This window comes from Danio rerio, chromosome 6, assembly GCF_052040795.2.
Source record: "Danio rerio strain M-AB ecotype USA chromosome 6, GRCz13ab, whole genome shotgun sequence".
In the NCBI taxonomy this organism is placed as follows: Eukaryota; Metazoa; Chordata; class Actinopteri; order Cypriniformes; family Danionidae; genus Danio; species Danio rerio.
Window position 1 is genome coordinate 7,082,497 of NC_141026.1, and position 25,004 is coordinate 7,107,500.

Here is a 25,004-nt window from a genome sequence, read left to right on the forward strand (position 1 = left end):
CAGTTCCCCTCCAAAAAAAAAAAAAGAAAAAGAAAAAAATATATATAATTATAAATAAATAACAGTAATTGATACTAAATGTAACTGGAAAACAATCGAAAGACACAACTGTGATGCAAAGATAATTTAAGAACTCTTTTGCATGAATATTAATTTTACTCAAATGAAATTTTATAGACAATTCAATAGAATACAAAAACTAAGTATATGTTTTATAGAATTGTCAGTTGTGTGTTGTCCTAGACCCGACTCATGGCCAAGAATTAGGTTTATTAAGTCTAACCTCACTCAATTATCATCCCTCCTTTTTGCTTCATACAAAAAAAAAAAAAACTATGATGAGCCATGTTAAGTCTAAATAAGATCATCATCAGATCGCCATCATATTATTTAAACTTTGTTTTGTCGACTTGCAAAACTCACCGACACCTCCACATAACAGATTGTTACGCCGGTTTTATAACGCATGATCGGCGCCACTATTTTTTCGGCATGCATGTTTACAACCGAGACTTACACCGGGAGCAGAGCAGTGCGTCAGCATCAAGCAGGTGCGGTGTGTGTGTGGGGCGCGGGTATGTTTATTTCTATTTGATCAACATTTTCAATTCTTTCTGTTGTTAAAGTTGCTCGTAATTTTATACTGTGATCATGCCATTTCTTATGATTATTTTGTATATGTCTATATAAATTTCATACATTTTTATTCTAGTTTTAGTTATTTTAGTACATCCGGTTTTGATTACCTATATTAATAACTGCAAAAACAGTAGTAGAGGGATTGATTTAAAAAGAAGTATCTCAGTTTTAGCATATGTTAATCTAATTTTAAGTCTAAAACAAGACTCCAAGTGGACCCCATTGCCCTATTTAAGAACCAATCATCTTAAGGCATAGTTTCACAGGTTCCTGGATTAATTTTTATTCAGCTTAGTCACTTATTTATCAAGGGTCACCACAGCGGAATGAACTGCCAACTATTCCAGCATATGTTTTACAATGCCCTTTCAGCCACAACCCAGTACTAGGAAAAAGTTAACAGGTTTTAATTAGGTTTTATTATTTTTTTTTCGTAAATTTGACACCTAAATATTCTAGTTTATCAAAAAAAACATCCTTAATAAAATACTGAACTATATCAACTACAGACCATTAACACAGAACATATTTTGGACTCTAAAGGCCTCTTGAATTTTAAAGAGTTCATGAACTTGCTAATTCACTGCACAAAACAAATAGTGGTCAACATAATCCATGTTTATCTGAAAGTCAGCCCATATTTACTGTCTTCTGGGTTATATTTTTTGTCCTTGTATAGTTTTGTTTATGGTTTTTTCGGATGAGGGAATGACAAAATTACATGCTTATAAAGACATAAGCATCATTAAAGTGGCTTGAACCACCTGATAGATTAATTTAAAAACTATTAACTGAATGCACAAACATTGGGTTATTCTAACTATGCATTAGTAACTTCAGTCATTATTTATCTTAACAGTCCTGCAGAGCAGTTGTCTCTCACATATATTGTCGCTGCTCCACATGAAACAGGTCCTTGCTCTCCATTGTCTGATCCAGCAGGGTTCGATTCTGCAGCATCAAGCTCTGGATCTGGTCCAGCAAGTGGCGGTTCTCCTCCTCTACATTCCCTTTCAGCTGGGACAGCAACTGAGCAAATGCATAAAAACGAGGTGATTCATCGTGGATTTACTTAATCAGTAGCTTTGTTTAGGAAATAAAATTAAATTGATGTCACAACCTTTCCAGTTGCTGCCATCACTAACCAGCTCAGACAATGACAAATTGTATTACACAGTGCTCAAATCACATCTTTTCAATGTTAAAAAAAAGTTTTTGTGCTAACCATCCACAACAGAGACATGCAAAATTTCAATTTCAAACAGTTTCTATTTCTGCAATGTTGCGGCTGAACAACAGCTTAAACTACTATGACGCACCTCACACTGGTTGGTCAGTTTGATGATGGAGATCTCCAGCTGCTGGTTGAGATCTTTGAGTTTGGACAGCTCTGATTCCAGCTGTGTCTGCTCCAGTTGGATGGAGTTCAGCTGGCTCTTCATGCTCTTGTGTTCGAGTTGAAGTCCCTCGTTCTCCACCAACAGCTTCTGGTAGGTCTGATTCAGCCTGGGTAAAAGACAAAGCACAGCATTTGGTGCAAATAATCAGAAAAGAGTAGGACTGGAGGAGTATTGTGGAGACTGGATTGTTAATGATGACGCAAAAGAAGACATTTTGAAAAATGCTGGTTGCTGGGACACATTAACTTCAATACTATTTCTTTCCCTATTATATTTGTTTGAGGGGTCCCAGCAACAAGCATTCTTCAACATTTATTCTTTTAATTTCAACAGAAGAAACTCCTTTACTGCTACTATTTGTCCACATGAATTACAAACTTTGAGTGAACTATCTCTTTTCAACATTAAGTTTACATCCAGCCAAGATCAAAACACAGCTATTGAGCTTTTTTAATATTACACCCTGCAGCATCTTTCCCACAGTTTCTGAAACAGTATGTTCCATGATCTCTTCTTTATAAACCACTCCTTTTCAAGAGCCTACTTCAATCTAATTGGTCAGATGGTCCAGTTTCTGATTGGTCTACTCCAGAGACTTCCTCAGCACTTAACAGTGCAGTAGGTGATTGTCTTCAGAAACATTTGTTGTTGTGTTGATGGAAAGTCTCTTCACATTCCAATAGTATTGATTAAAGTAAATGATCTAAATGTTTTCATATGTATTTTAATATTCTGGATAAGGCATAAAACAAAAAAATGTTCATCCAATCAAATATTGTAAGACCGAAAAATAACTCAATTATGACAGGTATCTCAAACTTGTCCCAGCCTCTTTAAGCAAACAGATACGACACTCACATGCACAGGCGAAGCATGGCCACCTACAGCTGAAAGAGAGACATCAGGCGGCAAATTCTGCATCAACCTGAACTTCTATCTGAAAGACCAACGTGGCCTTGTATAGACCTTTTTCATGGCTGCTGCATGGAGGGCGCCATAGCGACCAGCGTCTTCCGGTAGAATGCTAAAAACTTCTGTTTACAGTGTGTACAACTGGTAATTTGCACTACAAAAATGGGTTTCAATAATGTTTTTAATGGATAGCAGAGTGTTTTTGTGACACACAACTTAGAAATGTGTCTGTTAAAGCCGTTATAATCTATCAGATGTGGTTCAAGCGGGTCAGAAATAATTCTCCTAGTTCACGTGTCTGCCGTCAGAAATAGTGTGTGTGTGCGTTCCCGGCCTGTCAGCTGTTAGCTCAGCGGCTCTTTAACACACACACGCACACACACAGAGAGAGAGAGAGAGAGAGAGAGAGAGAGAGAGAGAGCAAACCAGAGTACTGGCATGAAACTTAACAGGTATGAAATTTACAAAAATTACCAATAAAATTCTTTTATTGATCCTCTGCCTGCTGATTTGCTGTTCATTCTAATCGCGAGCCGTTTGTGTTTTATTTTGTGTGTTGTTTTTAACCACGGTTTGTGTTTTTCTGTCATTTCGAAATGACACTATCCTATATTTTCACTTTGTCACAGTTATTAAATCAGTGTGTCAGTGGCACAGTACAGGCTACGTGTGTGTGTGTCAAACATTTTGGTGAATTACATTTGTTTGGGCTGGTTATATATTTGAAATAAAGAGAAAATGTTGACTTTAGCGCTGACAAGGCTTCATTTAAACTGCAGAAGAGGCCGTCTGACAACAAGGGGAAAACGCCTCACAGCAGCTGTTTTCCATCCTATTAGATCGCATTTCTTTAAATGATCAGTCCAGGAGATGGTGCTGATGGACAACAGTATTAGTTCAAAGAGGATAAAAGCAGGTAAAATAGATTAAAACTATCGTTTCAAAGCTGTCCAAATGTGACTGTTTACACACATCAGCTGCCGACCGGAAGTTCTTCGCATTCTCCTTGCGCATACACGCAAAGCATAATGGGTAGTTTTGCGTTCCAAGAAAAAGGTCTATGCATGAAAAGAAAGATTGTTTCTGAAAGAGTTTTCTGCCAAAAATGCAGAATCAAAACTTTTCTAAACCCTAAATTAATATCCGAGTTACTTTTGCACGCAGGAGGGAAATGCCGCTATGCAGTTCAAAACAACGATCTGAAGGGTGACACCACAGCTGAAGTATTTCTTTTAGACAGGTATGTTTTAAAACTATTTTAGTCACGCAAAGCTGATGTAGACTGTGTTCTTGTTGATGAATGGGTTTATATGTACGGAGGTGTTGTTCAGCCGCTGAAAACTTCTGCCAAAAGATTGGCTATTTTCAAGTTAATGGAGTTTTACAGCATCGATAATATAGTTGGTTGAATAGACCTGAGCAATCGTTTAGTTATTCAAGTGTAAAAGGAGCTGAAAACAAGCGATGTAGTTGATAATGAAAAGTCACTTGTTGTCTTGGTAGTATAAACATAAGTGTAACTTTAAAAAATGACTGGATTTTTCTGTTTTCATTCATTCATTTTCTTTTCGGCTTAGTCCCTTTATTAATTTGGGGTCGCTACAGCGGAATGAACCATCAACTTATCCAGCATTTGTTTTTATGCAGCGGATGCCCTTCCAGTTGCAACCCATTACTGGGTAACACATACGCACTCATTCACTATGGACAATTTAGCCAACCCAAATCACCTATAGCACATGTCTTTGGACTGTAGGGGAAACCGGAGCACCTGGAGGAAAAGTCCTGGCTAGGCTGGTTAAGCTAGTTTTAGCTGGTCATCCCCAGCCTGACCTGCTAAGACCAGGCTGGAAATGGCTGGAAACCAGCCTAGAATGGCCAAAAGTTGATGCTGTTTGTGGCCAATAGTTGTGGCCAATGAAGTGCATAAGCATATAATCTGCAACAAACCTACGTTGTTTTATGAAGTAAGTCTGAATTACTGTTCATGTAAAATGGGTTTTATTTCAGAACATCATTCCCTCAGGGCAAACTAACTAAGAGAGGTGTGGTTAAGAAAATTGTGGCCATCAAACTAATGTCAACAGTAAAGGGCCACCGCTCCAAACGCAGAAGCAAATCATCAGATTTTGATAAAAGATTAACGAAACTGTTTTTTTACAGTTGATTAATTTGCAAGTATTCATTGTTCACTTAAAGAATAAAAATGTGCACTAGCAAATTAACACAAAATTAACATTTTGATTTCACACACTGGAGAGACTAATTGAAATATTACTCCATATGATCTTTGAAACTACATTCACAAATGGCCATAATACACAATTAACAGTAGTGTCTAAAATAGTATAATTAAACATTTCTGTATAATCTGACAGCTGTTTTCTGAACTTTAATGGACACCAGAGACACAAAACAAGTATGAAAGCACAATTACAGACATATAGACAAGTAATTAGATCACAGACACACAAACTGACCAGTCTTTCTCATCTCTGAGTCTTTGGCACTCTGCTGTCACGTTCCTATTTGTGCATATCTCATTCTGCATCTTCTTCTGCTCTTCTCTGAGAGCTTTCTCCAAGCCCTCCAGCTGAGCGCGCTGTTGGAGTAGAGTGTTATACCTGGAGTCAGACAGACAAAAACAATGTCAGTTTGATGATGAGGAACGCATTATATTTTCATTCATTAATTCATTTTCTTTCGGCTTAGTCCCTTTATTCATCAGGGGTGGCCACAGTGGAATGAACCGCCAACTTTTCCAGCATATGTTTTACACAGCGGATGCCCTTCCAGCTGCAACCCAGTACTGGGAAACATCCATACACTCTCATTCACACTCATACATTATAAACTATTTAGTTTAGTCAGTTCACCTATAGTGCATATCTTTGGACTGTAGGGAAACCGTAACACTCGGAGAAAACCCACGCCAACATAGGGAGAACATGCAAACTCCACACAGAAATGCCAACTGGCCTAGCAGGGACTTGAACCAGCGATCTTCTTGCGGTGAAGTAACAGTGCTAACCACTGCACCACCATGTTGCCATATTATATGTTATCTACTCATATTAACCAGGAACTTGAAAAATGTCTAACAGTGTGTACTAACCTGTCCTCCAGTGATCTGTGCTCAATCTCCAGGGTCCGGTGGCTGCTCTCCATTGTCGAGTATCTATGGGACAGCACCTCTAATTCTGCTGCCTGCCTCTCATGCAGGACGCTCAATCTCTCGTGGTCCCGGAGAAGCAGCTCATTGACGGTGCGCAGATCTTCTCTCTCCCGCACCGCTCCCTCCCTCTCAGCCTCAGAGCTGTGGCGTTCCCGCTGTAGCTGTGTATTATGAGCCACCAGAGAGGAATTCTGGGATAATACAGTGGACTTCTCAACCTTTTTTAAAAACAAAAAAAAAAGAAAATACTTTTATTTAGCAAGGAAACTCAGAACGCACAAATTATCCATTGATTATCCCCTACTTATAGACTGAATATTGAATTAATGGATGCTACAAACTCATCGCAGGAATAATTAACATTTTTAAATATATTAAAACAAAACAAAGCACTATATTAGATTTTAGTGGAATTTTAATAAGGAAATGCCAAAAGTAAATATATGAGACTGTAAACATGAAGACCCCAAACAATTAACCCTCTACTGCACGACGTAACCATATGGTAACATGATACTCATGTTCATTTCCCTGTCACTGTTTCTTTAAGACCAACATTTATTTTTTATTTTTTTTATTGGAAAGAGAAGACCTTAGAGTAACCAATGATGTGCTTTGGTTAAGTCACATGACATGCTGTGGTTTTCTGTAGCGCAATTTCTGACACACTGGCGTCTATTGTGAGTAGCTAAATGCAAATGTAAACGTCAAAAAAAAAAAAAAAGGATCAACTCATGTCAGATCCACAAAAAAATCTGAAACATCACCTCCAGTAAGGTATGATGACATGATCACAACTCAAATTTTTTTTAAATCAAGTTAGTTTTTTTGTAAATCGTTCAAATGCATGTGTTACTAAATGGCAACACTGCGCAATAGTGGAACATGCAATATAGCAATGGGTTAGCTAGCTAGCAAGGTCAGCTGTGAACTTTTAAGTTGTAACAATAACAACATGAATGCTAGTAATATAATGTTGATTAGTTGTATCTTAATGGCATTTGCATTTTGGATAAAATCTAGTTTTAATGGCAAGACTACTTTTGAATAGATATCAACACAGGGAACGGTGTATTAGCGAGCACCACCATGTTTTATGGTAATTTAAAGAAGAAAAGGACAGAACTGGGGCAATTCCTGCAGATGAAAGTGAGGATGAGATGGGTTTTAGTGACGATGAGAATGATGCAGACTGGACATTTGATAGAGACAGTTCAGGTAATAAGCTCAGAGGCAGATAAGACAGGCGTAGTATAGTATATAGTATAATTAATACAAACATTGTTAGCTAGTAGCTACATTATTCTGATGCATCTGGATATACTAGACTTGTTATTTATTTGTTATATTTACTGTAGAAAATATTTATATTTACTGTATGTTGTATACATGATAATACAATATTATGATTGTTTTCAATAATATTCAGCAAAAAAGAATGGAATAAATGAAAGCTGTTGGAATACGAGTTGTGGTAAAGTATGTAAAAGGTGTTATTTATAAGTTCTGTGTTAAAGCTCATAATGCTGTGATAATTAAAGCTCATAATTATTTCAAACAAAAACATGATTAATTGTCAGTGCAATAGCCTAGTGGTTAGCGCATCGACATATGGTGCAAAAGCACGTCAGGGCGTTGTGAGTTTGAATCCCGGCTCGAGCACATTTCCCTACCCTACCCCCTCTCTCTCTCCCACTTCGTTTCCTGTCTCAGTAGTGTCCTATCTAAAAAAGGCCAAAAAAAAAAGGTTTAATTATAAGGAAATTTTTACATTTGAAATTTCTAAGGTAGATCCACTGTTGGATGTTGCCACATGGCAAAATTTTATAAAGTACCTTAAAAAATATTTTTTCCAAACTTTTTTTTTTTTTTCAGCACTTCAAGTGAAGCCATTTTAAGAAAAGAAAAACAGTCAATTTTTTTTAACAGGTTTATCATAATGCGTGCGATAGAGGGTTAAACAGTAATGTGTATATGTTTTTATCACATTTTAAATCTTACCATTGCATGTAAGGTAATACTTTAATACTTTAATAGGTAATACTTTAATGGTGAGTTCAGCAACTCACCTGCAGCTGTGCATTGTGTGTCTGAAGTGCGGTGTTGTTCTCCTGCAATGACGCTGTCTGCTGTTGTAACACAATTATTTGTGCCTGCAGCCCATCTGACTGCGTCTGTAAAGTCTGTAGTTGAGTCTGCAATGCCTGTTTTTCAGCCTGCAATGTTGCATTCTGAACAAAACAAAACAAGGCAGATTTGTATAAAACTTGAATGTAATGTATATGTTAAGTAAGCAATATCTATTTATTTAGCAACTTTCAAGAGCAAAAGGCCACACAGTGCTTTACAACAACATTGCAGGATAAAAACCATAAAACCATACAAATACATACGTAGAGCAGAAATTAAACAAAAGCAAGTGTGAATAGATGAGGTTTCAGTTGCTGTTTAATTGTCCGTAAATCTCAATTTCAGTGGAAGAGCATTCCAGAACTTGCAGATTTTAAAGTTATGAAGACTCTTAGTATGAAGAAAGAAAACTCTCCATAAGATCTGTTAGGTGGACTCACATTTCTCTCCACTTCAATGACTCGATCTTTGACTTTGAGCAATGCCCAAGTGGCCTCCTGACTTTCTCTGTGCCACATCCTCTCTGGTGGAGAGCACTGGCCTGGCTTTTCCTCTTCATCCTTCTGAAGCATCGCCTCATAGTTCTGCTTGACCTTCAACAGTTCAATAACACATCATATCTTTCTTATGTTTAGGAGACACAGTGTGCATTATTGCAGTCATTTCTGTGAAAAGTGCAATTTTATGAACAAAAAATGTCAACTCCTTTTTGTCGAGTAGCTATATCCCAGATCCAAGAATTTTATGCTAACATTCCCATTAAGTTAAAAAAAAGTTATTATGTTCAAATTGTACATTATTAACAAATATTATACATTTTTGTTCTTGGTTTTGTGAATATACATTACAATGTATGACTTTGCAACATTATTGGAATGTTCTTTTATTGTTCTTTAGGAAATGTTAGCCATATATCAAACAAAACATTACTAACTAACCAATAAAAATGTGTCATAAAAATATTTGTTCATAGTCAAGGTTCTGAGAATGAACACAATGCAGTTATCATATCAGCACAAACAAATCTCTAAATATGCATTTTTTTGACCAACTAGACTGACTTTAATAACAATTTTGGTAAGATATTTATAGCCTTGATTTTATATATTATAAAAATGTAATCATTTAATTTAAAGTTTATATATTAAAAAATGTACTCATTTATGTATTTTATTTTAATTCTTTTTTTAAAAATGTTTTTTATTGTAGAAAAACTGAAATTTAGCATGAAAATACACTTTTTTACATTTTTTATTTTAATTCTTTATTGTTTATTTATTTATTATTTATATTATATATTTATATGTATACCATATATTTATATTTATATTGAATTTATATTTTACCTTTATTGGTTGTAATATATGTTAGCATAATATCCCATTCCTATTCAAGTATTTTAGCAAAATGGATAAATATTTAAAACAAATATAATATATAATATATAAATTTATTTTATATATTAAAAATTGTAATTATTTATTTATTTTATTTAATTAAAAATTTTTTATTCATTCTTTATTTATTATTATTATTACTTCTTTTTTGTGAAATGAGAATTTATGTATTACTGTTATTGGTTTTAATATATGTTAGTAAAAAACACCCCATTCCCATTTAAGCATGATAGCAAAATGGCTAAATATATCAATTATATATAATATATACATTTATTTTATTTATTATAAAATGTACCTATTTAATTATTATTATATAATTATTAATTCATTATTATTAATTTATTTATTATTATTTACAAAAGTTTTTTTATTTAGGGTATATAGATATAATTGTGAAACGTGAATTTATATATTACCTTTACTGGTTTTAAAATGTTAGTAAAATCAATTCCCTTTTAAGCATGTTAGTAAACAAACAATGTTTTGCTTTGGACGTGGACTCGGCTCACAGTTTTGAGATCCTGTCGCAGTTGCTGGTTTATCTTGGCCGATTCTTGCAGACGGGCCTCCAGAGTAGCCATTCTCTCTTTCTTAATCTTCAGGGATTTCATTAGTGAAGACTCCAGCTCTGACTCCAACTGCTTACACTGACTGAAAGTGCAAGAAAGAGCAATGGAGACAAAGCCAGTGGTGGCCATAAGACATTTAAATACGATTACTGAATTTATAAGAGAATATCTAGTAGATCTATATACCCTTGATCTACAGCCTCGTGATCTCCCATTCGTGTCTCCTGGTTCAACCTCATCCTCTCTAGTTCATAGATGTACTTCTCAACATCACATTCTTTCTGTTGAAGTTTCAGCCTCTGATCCAGAAGCTCCTAGCAAAACTTAAAACTGTAAGATGAACATTGAGAAAATGTGTAATACAATAAAAAAGCTTTCATTGCAATAGTAACCTCTCTCAATGTGATCAGCATCCTCTTGTCCACTCCAGCCTGTTGAATCAGCTCTTGGTTGTCCTTCTCCAGCTCTTTGTACTTCGCACAGGCCTCACTAATGTTGGATATCTTTTTAACCAAGGTACGGTTCTCCTTCTCCACCACTGCGATTTTCAAACTGCTACTATCTAATGAGGCCTCCTGGATCTTCACTTGCTGCCGCAATCTCCGGTTCTCCTTCTCCAGGGAACTCTTATCTTGCTCCAGATATCCGTTCTCATGCGTTATACTTTGGTTTTGAATATCTGCTTGTGCATTATTATGGTTATAACTGAATTGACTTTGGTTCACTGCCTCTAATTCGTGAAGCTCCACTTCAAGACAAGGAAGATTGCCGTTAGCATTTTCCAGGGATGCATGCTGATGTTCTGTGTCAAGAAACTGATTGCTGGTCCGCTGGGTTGGTGTGGTCATTTGGCCATTTTGCATGTTGGCAAATGCTGGAGTAGATTTGTGAGTCTCACAGTCCACTATATCCGTTCTTCCCTTTCCCTTAATGTGATTAGATTGAGAAACAAACTCATTCAGTGGTTCACATGTTCCCTGAAGTTCTTCAAGGGCTTTCAGCAACCTCTGGTTCTCTTTCTCCAGCTTCAGCAACCTGCTACAGGTCTTTTCATTTACTTCCTGGCTCAACGACTTCAACTCTAAAAGAATAAACACAATTTAGGATCACCCAAGTTAAAGGAATTTACAAATGTCTGCAAGCTAACATGTTTCTAGCCAGCAGTTTGTTTGAAAGCATGGTGTTGAGCAGGGTTGCAAATTACAGTGGTGGTTCACTGTTGTGGGGGGTGGGGGGTTGGGCTGGAGTTAATGATTTGAATTTTAAATTGATGCCCCCATAATGGTGCATACCATTGCCAATGCATGATCAGGGAACAGCAGGGATGCAGGAAAATATTTAGTAGTTGGTCTGAAACAGGCAAATCTAACCCAGTGAAAGACTAAATGTGTTAAAAAGACACTTTTTCTTGTAAATCAGGAGTTTGTATCTGCATATAGCCTAAACGTGGTCAAATAAATAATGTGAATTGTAATTAACCGGTCCTCTTTAAAGATGTGGTCCACTATGATATCATATTTTAAACTTTAGTTGATGTGTAATGTAGATGTGTAAACATAAACAACATCTAAGACGCTCAAAATTCAATGCATAGGGAGACATTAGCATCGTCTCAAATGGCACACTATACACTATGCACTATGTACTTATGCACTTACACACTCAACAGCATAGTATATGTATGTAGTGTCATCCCAAATGGAGCACTAATGTTTTTTTTTAATTCAAACCGTTTTCCCTGATGATGTTTGACGGTTGCCAAATCAGTGAAATAAATGACCAAACTATCAAATAATACCTGCCATGAGTATTATTAAATTTCCATGAGGAAATTTTGGGTGAACTATTAAATTATATTGACAGGGTGTTAATATATAAGTATACCTGTTGCTGAATTCTGTTGAGGACTCTTGGCCAGTTCCAGCTCCCAACCCAAACGCTGCGATTCCTCCATACTCCTTTTCTGAGAGAGCTCCAGTATGACGTTCCTTTCCATCAGCTCCTCTATTTGCCTCCTGTTTGCAGTTCTTTCCTAAAACACATTAGACAGCCAAGTCAAGCTTACATATAAAAAAAACTGAAAAAAAAAAACAAAAACAAAATAATAACAAACTATCCTATATAGTAATAGTATATACAAAGAGCTTAGAATGACCAAGAGGCGACACTCATTACAACGTTCTATTGCAACAGCAGCGCCCAGCAACATCCCCGGATTCCGCCATTTTGGAGTGAAAGCGATCGGCTGTCCATTCGATCTTATAGCTGTCGCGATGGCAAGCAGCTGCTTTGTTTTTTATTTATTTATTTAAAAAGCGCATTAAAGCTGAGATACAACCTGAAAGACGACAATACAACACTTACTAACACAATCATCAGCACTTTTAATAGTTTATTTTACAGACTTGTCATATGCTGTTGTTCTATTGTAATTTTCATTCCAAAATGGCCGCTGCACCATCTAGTGGCTGTTTCCCAAATTGCACTAGAGTGTCGCCTCTTGGTGATTCTATGCTCTTTGATGTATATATAAGCAAGTTCTATATATAAGTCAGATGATTGGCTGGGCCATTCTACAGCTTGATTTTCTTTCTTTAAAAGAATTTGAGAGTTTCACTTGGCTGTGTTTTGGATCATTGTCTAGCTGAAATGTCCATCTTCATCCTCCTGCTAATGTAGACGTTGGACTGAAGCAGCTAATATTCATTTACAATGATGAAGGGGAGAGGGTTGTTAAAGAACTACTGAGAGATTTCAGCTGCTGTCTGGGCTTTCACTACTTATCTACACCTCCCTTTCTTCATGTGTTCAATACTTTTTCGCTGTGTCATTTTATTTTATTACACATAACTTTATTTGTAAACTAATTTATTTTGTTTTCTTTGCATACATGGATTTCTTTGGTTGTTTCAACATCCGTTGAAAATTTCAAGTCAACAGCACTTTTAGAAATATGTTTTCTGAAAGAAAAAAAAAAAGGTTACGTGTTCAATACTTATTTCCCCAACTGTATCTCATGTATATGTATTTCCTCTTCCTCACCTCTTCCATGTCATGAAGTTTTGCCTCTAGTAGGAGGTTGTGTTTCTCCAGAGGCTGCAGTTTGTCAGAGCGTGTTTTGATGCTCTGCAGCTGTTCCTCAAGCATGGCTTTACTTTCCATCAACACCTGATTATCCTCCTTTAATTCCTGACAAAAAAAAAAAAAAATTTAGGTGAGATTTCTCACTGATATACATCTAGTATACATACAGTACAGTACTTTACACAACAGTTCACAAGTATGATTTTTTATTAGTACAATTTTAAATAAATACTGTTCTTCTGAACTTGACATTGAACAAAGCATCCTAAAAGACCATGATAACATTTGTTTGTTTTTGAGCACCAAATAATTCATTCATAATCCACATAATTCATTCATGTTGACCCAACACAAATCAAGTTGACATTACTTTTTACAAATTTATGTGGACTGAACATAAAAAAATTAAGTTGCCCCAATGAAATCTCAAGAATTGTGTTGTTTCAGCTCATTTTAATTAAGTAGTTTGAAAAAAACAAAAAATAAAAAAATAATTTTGAGGGTGACCCTGGACCACAAAATTTTATATTGCATGTTATTTTTTCAGGGAAACAGTCAAACATAGTTAAAATTATAGATATTTTCAACTGCATTGTCTCTTTGTATCTTTTATGCCAGAATTAGAATATTATCTAAAGATCATGCTGTAAGTGTATATTTTGTACATTTCCTTCTGTAAAACTATCAAAACCTTTTTTTTTAATAGCATGAATGAAATTTGCCAAAACCGACAACATTGCAGGTGATTTGCTGTGTATTTTCATATTATTTAAACTTCAGATTTTAGATTCTCAGTCAAATATTATCCTATCCTAACAAACCATACATCAACGCAAAGCTCATTTATTCAGTTTCATGGGTTGTAAAAAAAAATCACAGTAATCAAAAATGTACGTTTATGACTACTTTTGTGATTCAGGGTCACATTTGAATGAGGACTAAAGAGAAAATATCCGATTTTCCTAATTTCCATAACTTGCCTAATTAACCTAGTTAAGCTATTAAATGTCACTTTAAGCTGAATACTAGTATCTTGAAAAATATCTGTTAAAATATTATGCACTGTCATCATGATAAAGATAAAATAAATCAGTTATTAGAAATGAGATATTAAAACTATTATGTTTAGAAATGTGTTTCCATTAAACAGAAATTGGGAAAAAATATACAGGGGGTCTAATAAATAAGGTGGCCTAATAATTCTGACTTCAACTGTATACACACCTCCAGTTTTGCTTTGTAAAAGTTCATGTTGTGAAGTTTATCTCGATAGCGAGTCACTTCACTCTCCAGTTTGTCTGCTCTGATGGCTCTCTCTTTCATGGTATCCAGCTCATCACGATACATCCTGGCTGCTCGTGCATCTGTTAACAGCTGCATGTTCTGCCACAGACCCCAGAAGCAGACGAGACAGAGAGAACAAACAAAATCCCATTGAAATAACAACTATTTATTTATATAATATAAGCAAAAACGGCACAGCAGAATTAGACAGATCTTTAGAAAATAAAAGAGCATTCAGTAAAAAGAATAATGGCCACACTTAACAATAAGGTTTCATTAGTTAATGTATTTACTAACACGGATTAATAATAAACAATACTTGTGCAGCATTTATTAATCATAATTCAACATTTACAAATGCATTATTAACATCCAATGTTTGTTAATGCACTGTGAGTTAACATACTAACAATGAATATGTTAGTATATGTGTTAGTGTTGGAATGTGAATGTGAACTGTGTTTTCATTAACTAACATTAACAAACATGAATAAAAGCTGTAATAAATGTATTGTTTAATGCACTGATGTAATTGGTTGTTAGTAAATGCATTAATTAATATGAACTGAATCAACCCTATTGTAAAATGTTACCATAATAATGATAACAAAATGTAGTAAAATTGGAATCTTTTATTATTTTTAGTGCCTCTTGCTGGAGTCTTTTAAGCTCGGCCTCCACACTGTCCAGATCCTGCCTGGAGTCCAAGAACTGCTCACTTTTCTCTTCTCTGTTGAGACAAAGGAAACAGCTGTTTAAAGATTATATATTCACACAGGTTCAAAAAAGTGAACATGCAATTACTAAATCAGCCACCACATCGACGGCATAAAATTGTGTGTGCACATAACCACATCTTCTCTTGAATATATATATATATATATATATATATATAATAATAATAATAATAAATAAATAAATAAAATTTATATTTATAATAAATGGAAAAATATATAGATGAATAAATAGATAAATAAATAAAAATACATATAAATAAATAAATAAATATATAGTTTAATAGATAAATACATATAAATAAATAGATAAATATATAGATTAACAGATATATAAATACATATAAATACATAGATAGATAAATATATAAATTTATATATATATATATATATATATATATATATATATATATATATATATATATATATATATATATATATAATAAATATAAATACAAATAAATAAATTATTAGATATATAAATAAATATAAATACATATAAATAAATAAATAAATAAATAAATAAATAAATAAATAAATAAATAGACAGATTAATAGAAAGATAAATAAAAATACATATAAATAAATAATAAATAAACAAATAAACAGATTAATAGATAGATATCTATTAATCCTATGAATACATAATTTAAATACAAACACAAACTATAAATACATTTAAATAAATGGATAGATAGATAAATATATAGATTAATAGATAAAATCAAATCAAATAAAAAATAAATAAATCAAATAAATCAAATTAAACAAATACATGAAATAAATCAAATAAATAAATAAATAAATAAATAAATAAATAAGCAGAACCTCAATGACATTAAACTTGACATTAAAAATAAAAACAGCACAATGAGCTTTGGAAAATATTTAATGTGCATCTGTATTAGAAATAAATATAAAAGCATTTTTGTCACTCAGAATGAAATAAACATCAAGTATGTACTAAAATAAACTAGAGTTGTCCAAACACATTTCTCATTTTCATTTAGTTTAATCTATTGTACTAAAATAACTAATTCTCAATATGTTTTAGTAGTTCTTTAAAGTGATATAGACAGAGAAAAATAATTAAGCAACAAAATTACTTAAACTTAAATAAAAAGAGCACAATATTTAAAAAAAGGACTTAATGAAACTTTAAAAAGTATCAGATGATAGAAAACAACACTGCTATCAGGGATAATGTTTCATTAAAGACATTTTCTGTTCTCAACATACTGTGAACATGCACTTGTCTGCAAAAAATAAAGGCAGAGAGAATCAAATTGCATACAAAAATGTTAAGAGCCACCAAAATTAGACATTGTGTTATTCTTAAATGACTGTTCAGATTTCAGAATTTAGACTGTTACCAAATCTATTACTGATCCAATATTATTTAATTTAAATTTGATTTAAAAACCTAACATGACAAAAAAATGTTGTATCAAGATATAAAATCAACTATTTTCACTAAAATAAAGCTGAATAACAAAGTTCACATCCCACATTCACTTTAAACCATAAAGCTGAGCTGCTTTGTTTAGACTTGCTGCTCGAGGATACACTCCAAAAGAGAAGCTGAAGAATGCAGCAGTATAAGCAGTATTGTACAGCGGATTTGTGGATGGATGGGAAAAAATGGATGGATAGAAGGATAGATGGGTGGAAATGTGGGGGTTGACTGTAGCATTAAACTAAGAGGATCAAAGTGGGTCAGCAGAATAAGGACGGACCCTGCACTGTGCCAGGATCTATTTAATCTGGGGCAAGCTTCCTACAGACATCTTACTCTTACCACAGATTCAGATATTACAGGATAACCAGCACACCATATTTAGGTAAATCAAATGATAAAGTCATATTCAGGATGACATTTGAGTGCAACTCTTAGAAGTGCTATATATGATATTTGCTTTCCATATTATTATGGGTATTAAATGTTAAATTTAAAATACATTAATATAAACATTGAATCTCTTTGTAGGTCTTATTGCTTTTGCCGGTCTCAGTTGCCACCTTGGACCAAAAAAAAAAATTAAATTAAATTAAATTAAATTAAATTAAATTAAATTAAATTAAATTAAATTAAATTAAATTAAATTAAATTAAATTAAATTAAATTAAATGATTGCATTTACGGTTATCAGTTGCCACCTCAGAATAAATAAATAAATAAATAAATAAATAAATAAATAAATAAATAAATAAATAAATAAAAATAAAAGCAAAAACAAAATATTAAATTAAATTAAATTAAATTAATTATTGCGTCTACAGTTCTCAGTTGTCACCTTGGATATAAAATAAAATAAAATAAAATAAAATAATAATAAAAATAAAATTATTGCCTCTATGGTTTTCAGTTGACAAAAAATCTTGGACAAAAAAAACATAAAAAAAAACAAAATTTATTAAATAAAATTAAATAATTGTATAAAAATAAATTAAAAATAAATTACATTTAATTAATATAAATCGGGACCAACACTATATTGTCCTTTTTACACTACAAAGCAATATTGCTTACTAAATATATTTGTTTTATTTTAGTTTAAATATCTAAACATTCTCAAAATCAAGACACAACTATTTCAAAATAACATCAATATAAGATAAAATCCTGTTTTCTGAAAAGATTTGTCAAAAGTAAGTGAGTTTATAAACGAAAAAAGTGAATAATTTTTAGCCAAAGTTTACTTTTCTTAGCCCACTAGCAGATATTTACATAACTTGTCAATTGAAATAAATGAAATGCTTGTTTTGAGCATTGACACATTTAATTAGATATTTTACAAAACACTTGACAATAAGGTTTCATTAGTTAATGTATTTTCTAACATGACAAAACAAACAATACATTAATTACAGTATATAATAATTGTTCATAAATTTAGTTCAAGAAAATACGTTGTTACTTCTTGTTAGCGCACGGTGCAGAAACTAATGGTGACAAACACAACTTTGGATTGTAATAATGCATTAGTAAATGTTGAAATATGATTAATAAATGCTGTACAAGTATTGTTTTTTTCTTAGTTCATGCCAGTTAACCAATTAACTTACAGTAATTAACACCATTAACTAACAAAAACTAATGGAACCCTATTGTAAAAAGCCCCCCAAGTAAACACGTCTTAGTTTTAAACTGTTTAATTATTGAGAATAACAAAAAGACAACAGGAGATGGCTTGATAAGTGCCGTGTTCTTGCCAGTGTTGACATATTTCCATATGAAACAGGAAGTCACAAAATAATAACACTCTCATAAAATTACAAATTGCTTTGCTGAGATAGTAACTGTGTGTGTATGTGTATATGTGTGTGTGTGTGTGTGTGTGTGTGTGCGTGCATTTCAGCTCACAGCTCCTGTCTGAGGCGTTTGATCTTGGCTTTAGCGTGGGTCAGCTCTAGTGCCAGATGCTGCTGGGATAAAGGGAGTCTGCTGCTTTCGGGCTCTGAGAGAGACGAGTCACTCCCAAACACTGCAGACTTCATCATCTCTTTCCCCTGCATCAGCTCCACGATGGCCTACAAGCAGAGAAAGAGAGGGATTCAAGTGAGAGAACTGTTCTGGCTTGGTGGTGTAAAGTAACAAATTGCAAATACTCAAACTACTGTAATTGAGTAGTTTTTCTGAGGTCTTGTACTTTCCTAAGTAGTAAAAATGTGTACTTTTACTTTCCCTTGAGTACATGTTTAGTGCTGTATTGGTACTCCACTACTTTCCTTCCACCTGCAGTTACTACTTTATTTTTCCTTGTCTACGGGGATTAGAAAAATCAGTCCTGTGATTTCAATCAAATCACACAGAGAAGGTAAATCACATCATCATGAACTACCTCAAGACATAGGCGCTTTATAACGGCAGCAAACTGTTTGAAAGCATTAAAAGTGTGCAAAATGTTTACACGCAATGACCCAGAGACTGTTTAGAAGCATTTCACTGATAAAAAGATGACGGATGTTTACTGTATAATTACCGAATTGCCCTTTAACACCCAGCCATCCCTAATAAATAAATGGTTGGCATGCCTGATGAAAAAATGTCAGCATTTGATGTTAATATGATGTTGGTTTCAGATGTTGGCTCAACGTTGGATTTTGATCACTTTCTAACAACCCAAAATCAACCAAATATCAACGTCATTTGATGTTGTTATTGGACATCAAAATAACGTTGTCCTTAGAAGCTGCACTGTTAGACATTTCTGTAAATTACACAGTTATTTACTGTATTTCACCCAGTGTAATACTGCAAATTCCTTTTACGGTAAATAACTGTATTTACCGTTGCATTATGGGAATTTAGTGTGATGTTGAACAACATATACAGCGATGTACTGTATTTGTAAAAATTCGTGTATTATACTGTATTTTCCACAACTGCTTCAACGCCACCTTGCGGCGATTCGACTACTCTGCACCACATTTTGCCTGAGGACCCTGGAGCAATTCTGGAGGACAATTTATTAGTGTGCCTGAAGAACATACTGGATTTAACAAACTTTACTCTGGTAAGCTGAGGCAGTGTTTCATTTTACAGAATGTTTTGTGGACGAGAATAGAACAAAGTAAAGTATAAAGTTGGCTATTATTATTTTTTCTGGCTTGGCGTTATTTCGCCCATTTGAGAAATATATCATCTATTAAGATGTTACCTTTATTTAATTTATTACATTAACACTACTATTACTTTAAATAAGACTGTTTATGACTATTAGCCATTGTTCTCGTCATATCTTTTTATTTATTTACATAGGAACCGGTGTTGCAGCGGGTTTTGGTTTAGGAGGGAACCAGAGGTATGCAGACAGTTTTGGAGGACACTTAGCACGAGACAACGGTCCGGCAGAGAGTGTTTTCCCCCAGAAGAATATGAATGAAAGACCATCAAATAATCCAGGTAAAAGCGTGTCTGTCTGTGCTGACAACACTCGACATTGATTTGAGCACCTCTATTAGCATTTGTTTGCTCGGCAACATTGGCTGAAGCGATCTTAAAATGGTAATGTTAACTGTTAGCTAAACTGAGCTAAGTTTATACTGAATTGGACTCAAACTCATTTTAACGTGCAACGTTTAACTTATATTGATTTATACTATATATATTAGATGTTGTGAACTTATTTTTCTCTGGTTTAGAGTAACTTATAACGTTAGCTTGAGAAAATAACATCGCGACGTAACCTATAAGAACGTTAACGTAAATCTATACAATATGCATAGAGGTAAAGTTGGTTTTATATTCGCACATTCGTTCATTTAGAAGACTCTATACTGTTTACCATGTTACTTTAAATATTCGATCAGAATTAGCTTGCCAGTATGACTTGAAATCAACATTAACACTGTTTATTTGACCATGAGCATGTTGTACTTTGATAGTCATTAGCTGCTAAAATGATTTCGCTATTTAGAGTTTGCAAATAATACTTTTATGAAATTAAATTATTAAGGGGAAGTCTGAATCTGCTAATATAAAACCTATTTTACCTCTATGCATTATGCTAATAACCACCTTTTTGCTATTTATTGTTTGCTAATTATATTTTTATCACAACTCTTGACATTTGGTTTAACATAATTGTTACCATTATATTTTTTTCTGTTTAGATATGGCACTGGCACAGCAGCAGGTTTTGTCTGAAGAAACAAACAGCATTTCGGAGGAACATCTTGATCAGCACAGCCTTATGCTTAAAAAATAAGCAAGACCAGTAAGCAACCAAGGTAAACAAATAAAAAAAAAGTTGTGTGGAGGTTGTGGATTGTAGCATGGTATTCTTATCTGTATTTTTGGCTTTTTTATGGTCTCAATATAGAATACTGGGAGCCTGCCTGTGCAAACTGGACCTCATACAACAGTAAGTACTGTACATCTATTTGTTTCTCAATATAGTAACGTTACTTTTAATACAAAATGTGTCACATGTTTAGTTGCTAGCTAAATAAAAAAAAATCTTTTTCCCTTTTTTATTAAACCATTTAGTAGGGTTTTTTTTCATCTTTGTTTATAATATTTTTGAGCAGATTGAAGTCTGTCATGGGTCAGACATTTCAAAATATAATAATTAGTATTGGGATACATGCATTTGTCTATGTATTAAATGTCTTTTTCCCCATTTCATGTTGCCTAAATATTTTGTAATAAATAAAAGAATAAAATTTTTTGTATAAATAATTCCAGAGGATGAAACAAAATGCACAGCAACAACCAGAGTGAGCCAGAAGATAGCAGGAGAAGTAGTGAAGAGAATGACAACCATGAACAACAGTGAGTTATCCTTCTTTCACCAGCTAACTGAGAACTTGGATTAGGTGAGACACTCTCAATAGTTGTATCAGTATTCAGTCAGTTTTAGTTTATTAGGAATACATAAAACAAATAGTCTAATCTGTCCTGCAGTGAATCAACCCATCACAAATGCTACAATGTTTTTGTAAAACCTTGTTAGGGAAAAAAATAAACAGGACATTCTGGTTAGTTATCTTTTAAACATGGTAGTGAGCAGGTTATGAGCAGGAGCCAGTTGCTCAGTACCAGCTGAAAACTACCCCAACCTAGCTGCCATGCTTCAAAATAATTAACCAGTATATGATTTATTTTTTTTAAACAAGCTTCTTCTATGCTTATGTTAGTCTGTTTGTCCTTATCCAGAATTCTTCATAATCCTGGACTGGGCCAAATCCTGACCAGATGCTGTGGTGGTCATGGAGGAGTGATTCCTGAAAGACACACGTGATCAATGAGTTTCCGCATTGATCCAATGGGCCAGCCTGACCACCCGCTGGTGAACTTTCAAGCCTCCGGTGCCTAGACTGCGGCCTTGCACAAGTTTGGCTAGAGGAGAATGGTCGTGCCCAACTGAGCCTGGTATCTCTCAAGGGATTTTATTCTACACTTTCGTCAGTTGGTGAAGTTTGTTCCATGCCACTGTCGCCACTGGATCGCTTGGCTACGATTGGTGGATCGGTGGATTTGCTCTTAAGTGTTTGGACTTTCAGCAGTGACATTTACTGCTTCAATTCTGAAAACTGGACTGAAGCAGCTTCAATTTACAAGAACTTCTATGTTAAGCTGCTTTGACATCATTGATCTACAGTGTAAAAGTGCAATAGAAATAAAGATGAATTGCATTTGAACATGTGAATTCAGACCTTGTTGAGCATTTGACACCAGAATTAGTAATATTTTAAAGTTGGGTTGTTTCTGAGTCGGCTAATAGTTACAAATATTTATTTTTCCAACAATATGCAATTCAGAAGTTTAAATTTTTATTGTACATGTATGTTCTAGTGCTTTGTGTGATTTATTTATTTTTAATGTGTTGATTTTATTGCTTAATGTAATTTTCACACATTTTCCTTAAATGCTTTAAGCATTATTAATGTTTTAAAGAATGGAATATTTTGTTATTGTGTCTGGTTTAATGTCAGTAGTACTTAGTACAATTGGGTTTTTTTTTCTCAACAATATGCAGGTCAGACACTTAAATTAGTTTTGTACATGTATGTTAATGTGCTTTGTCATTTTCAATGTTTTTTTTCTTAAAATGAGATATTTTGAATGATTGAAATGTAATGTTTTTACACATTTTTAAGCTTGGGTTAAGCATCTCCAATGTTTTAAATAAAGAGTGTTTATTTTGTTAATATTTTGTAATTGTGTCTTTTTTAGGTCTATAGTATTAAAATAATATTAATAAAATTATATTATAAAATATTTAGGACAAAATTAAAAGGTTTACAGTAGCTAACTGTTAACTTAGGTGTTTACAGTAGTTAACCATTTTCAGACACTACGGTAACATGCTGTAAATGGATTTACAGTTGTATACTGTAAATCTAAAATACAGTAACTTACTGGCAACAGTGTTGCCAGTAAGTTACTGTAAAAACCCTTTGAAATGTCTAACAGTGTGGCTAGACTTGAATTTTGGTCACCTGACATCACAACCTAAATCTAGGTTTTAGTTTTTGTGCTTTTAAATGTGCATTTTTCATTCAATGTTTGACGTAATCTCAACTGAAAAATGATGAGAGGGCGGTACATCGTGTAGCTCCTCCCATTTTTAATGCAGCCAATCGTGTTTTGTTTTTTATCACCACTCTGACAGTGAGAGTGATTGAGCTCAAGCGCATCAAATGAAAGCATGAGAAGTGTCTTGTCAGATACTAGAGAGCATTTGATTAGTCAAGCTTTGATGAGAAACTGAAGTTTGAGGTGATGTGAAAATATTGTTGATCCATTTAGGAAGTTCTGAAAATGTTATTCATGAACATTCACAAAACATTCAACATTTTTAGGAGTTAAAAAAACTTTTTGTGTTAAACATTTAGCCAACAATATGACAAATGTAGCATTTTAAAGTTTTTTTCTGCATATTTTGAAAAATGATGCAAAGTAAAAATAAAAATATGCGGATAAATCTGTCAGAACAAAGTAGAACGAATACTTTTTGCTTACATTTTGAAACATTATATGGCAAGGCAAGTTTATTTATATAGCACATTTCATACACAGTGGTAATTCAAAGTGCTTTACATAAACAAGAATAAAAGAGACAAGTGTAAGAAAATGATAACAAATAATAAAAATAATTTTTTTTTTTTTTAAATAGATAAAACAGATAAAAATGTGCTAAAATGTTATAAGATAATGAAAAAAAAACATAATAGTGCGATTTGTCGGATGTAGCACAGTGCTCATTCAGTAAAGGCACAGCTAAACAGATGTTTTTCAGTCTTGATTTGAACATGCCTAATGTGGGAGCACATCTGATCATTTCTGGAAGCTGATTCCAGCAGCGAGGAGCATAGTTGCTGAAAGCTAATTCACCCTGCTTTGACTAAACTCTTGGAACTTCTAGTTTATTTGATCCTAAAGATCTGAGTAACAGTAATCCACCCTGCTGCTAATAAAAGCATGAACAAGTTTTTCTAAGTCTAAATATGGCTAAATAACATGATAGAAATGTTACCAGAAAAACATTTATTCATTATTTTGCAAGAACCTTGTCAGATGGTTAGCCAGAAACCTATTTAAAACTGAGTGATTATTCCTGAGAAAAGTGGGGGGACTTTTGAAGATACCTCAAATTGGCGGTCTCGCTGGTCCACTAACATTTTGAGATTAACGGACAAACTTCTGCAGAGGTTTTCCCATTCCTCCGGACACAGTCCCTCCATCTCCAACCAGTGCAGATCAAACACATTCTCCTGACAGTGAGTTACCTGGAGTACAATAAAAATGGTCCAATTAGCATTTACCTACTGCTTGATTCAAATGGCAAAAACACACATAATAGATATGTTTCATGCTGTTCATAAACTTTAAACAAAGTCACTCTGATATGTTATCTTTTAAAAACATTAGACACATTGGGTACATTCCAAATCACATACTTATGCATTATTCTAGGACATTTTGTAGTATAAATAGTGTGTGCATTTACACTGAAAACTCTAAATTCTCAAATACAGAAGGGGGAGGAGCTATCAGGGATTTAGGTTGGATTTAAACATTTATTTTAGATAGTTAAAGCAAAACTGGTGAAAAAAAGGTGTATATGGTTGTATTCATGATAGATTGGAAATGTATTTTCTTAATTTATGAAATGTTGCCCGGGAAAATTTCTGTATAGTAAATAAAAAGTTAGTACTCCATTTGGGAT

General features: G+C 33.6%; 1 protein-coding gene and 1 long non-coding RNA gene across 33 annotated transcripts in view; one reads left to right on the forward strand and one right to left on the reverse strand.

Moving 5' to 3' along the window:
- ccdc88aa (coiled-coil and HOOK domain protein 88a) overlaps positions 1 to 25,004 on the reverse strand; it is a 177,407-nt gene that overhangs the window by 136,977 nt on the left and 15,426 nt on the right. For all 32 annotated transcript variants that reach the window (XR_015493125.1, XR_015493122.1, XR_015493139.1 and 29 more), the window contains 15 exons: positions 24,424 to 24,564; positions 18,692 to 18,858; positions 15,242 to 15,323; positions 14,534 to 14,692; positions 13,268 to 13,414; positions 12,110 to 12,257; positions 10,618 to 11,306; positions 10,412 to 10,539; positions 10,166 to 10,307; positions 8,697 to 8,849; positions 8,196 to 8,357; positions 6,067 to 6,344; positions 5,432 to 5,575; positions 1,959 to 2,145; positions 1,523 to 1,668 (listed from right to left, as the gene is read on the reverse strand). Coding sequence is in view for 13 of the 32 variants with exons in the window: in XM_087256498.1 (XP_087112624.1) it covers positions 1,523 to 1,668; positions 1,959 to 2,145; positions 5,432 to 5,575; positions 6,067 to 6,344; positions 8,196 to 8,357; positions 8,697 to 8,849; positions 10,166 to 10,307; positions 10,412 to 10,539; positions 10,618 to 11,306; positions 12,110 to 12,257; positions 13,268 to 13,414; positions 14,534 to 14,692; positions 15,242 to 15,323; positions 18,692 to 18,858; positions 24,424 to 24,564 (2,873 nt within the window). In the remaining 19 variants the exon portion in view is untranslated. The remainder of the gene's footprint in view (positions 1 to 1,522; positions 1,669 to 1,958; positions 2,146 to 5,431; positions 5,576 to 6,066; positions 6,345 to 8,195; positions 8,358 to 8,696; positions 8,850 to 10,165; positions 10,308 to 10,411; positions 10,540 to 10,617; positions 11,307 to 12,109; positions 12,258 to 13,267; positions 13,415 to 14,533; positions 14,693 to 15,241; positions 15,324 to 18,691; positions 18,859 to 24,423; positions 24,565 to 25,004) is intronic.
- LOC137495915 (uncharacterized) lies at positions 20,181 to 21,653 on the forward strand. The gene is made up of 4 exons (XR_015493140.1): positions 20,181 to 20,233; positions 20,944 to 21,060; positions 21,153 to 21,194; positions 21,518 to 21,653. It is a non-coding gene; the product is annotated as an uncharacterized LOC137495915 (long non-coding RNA).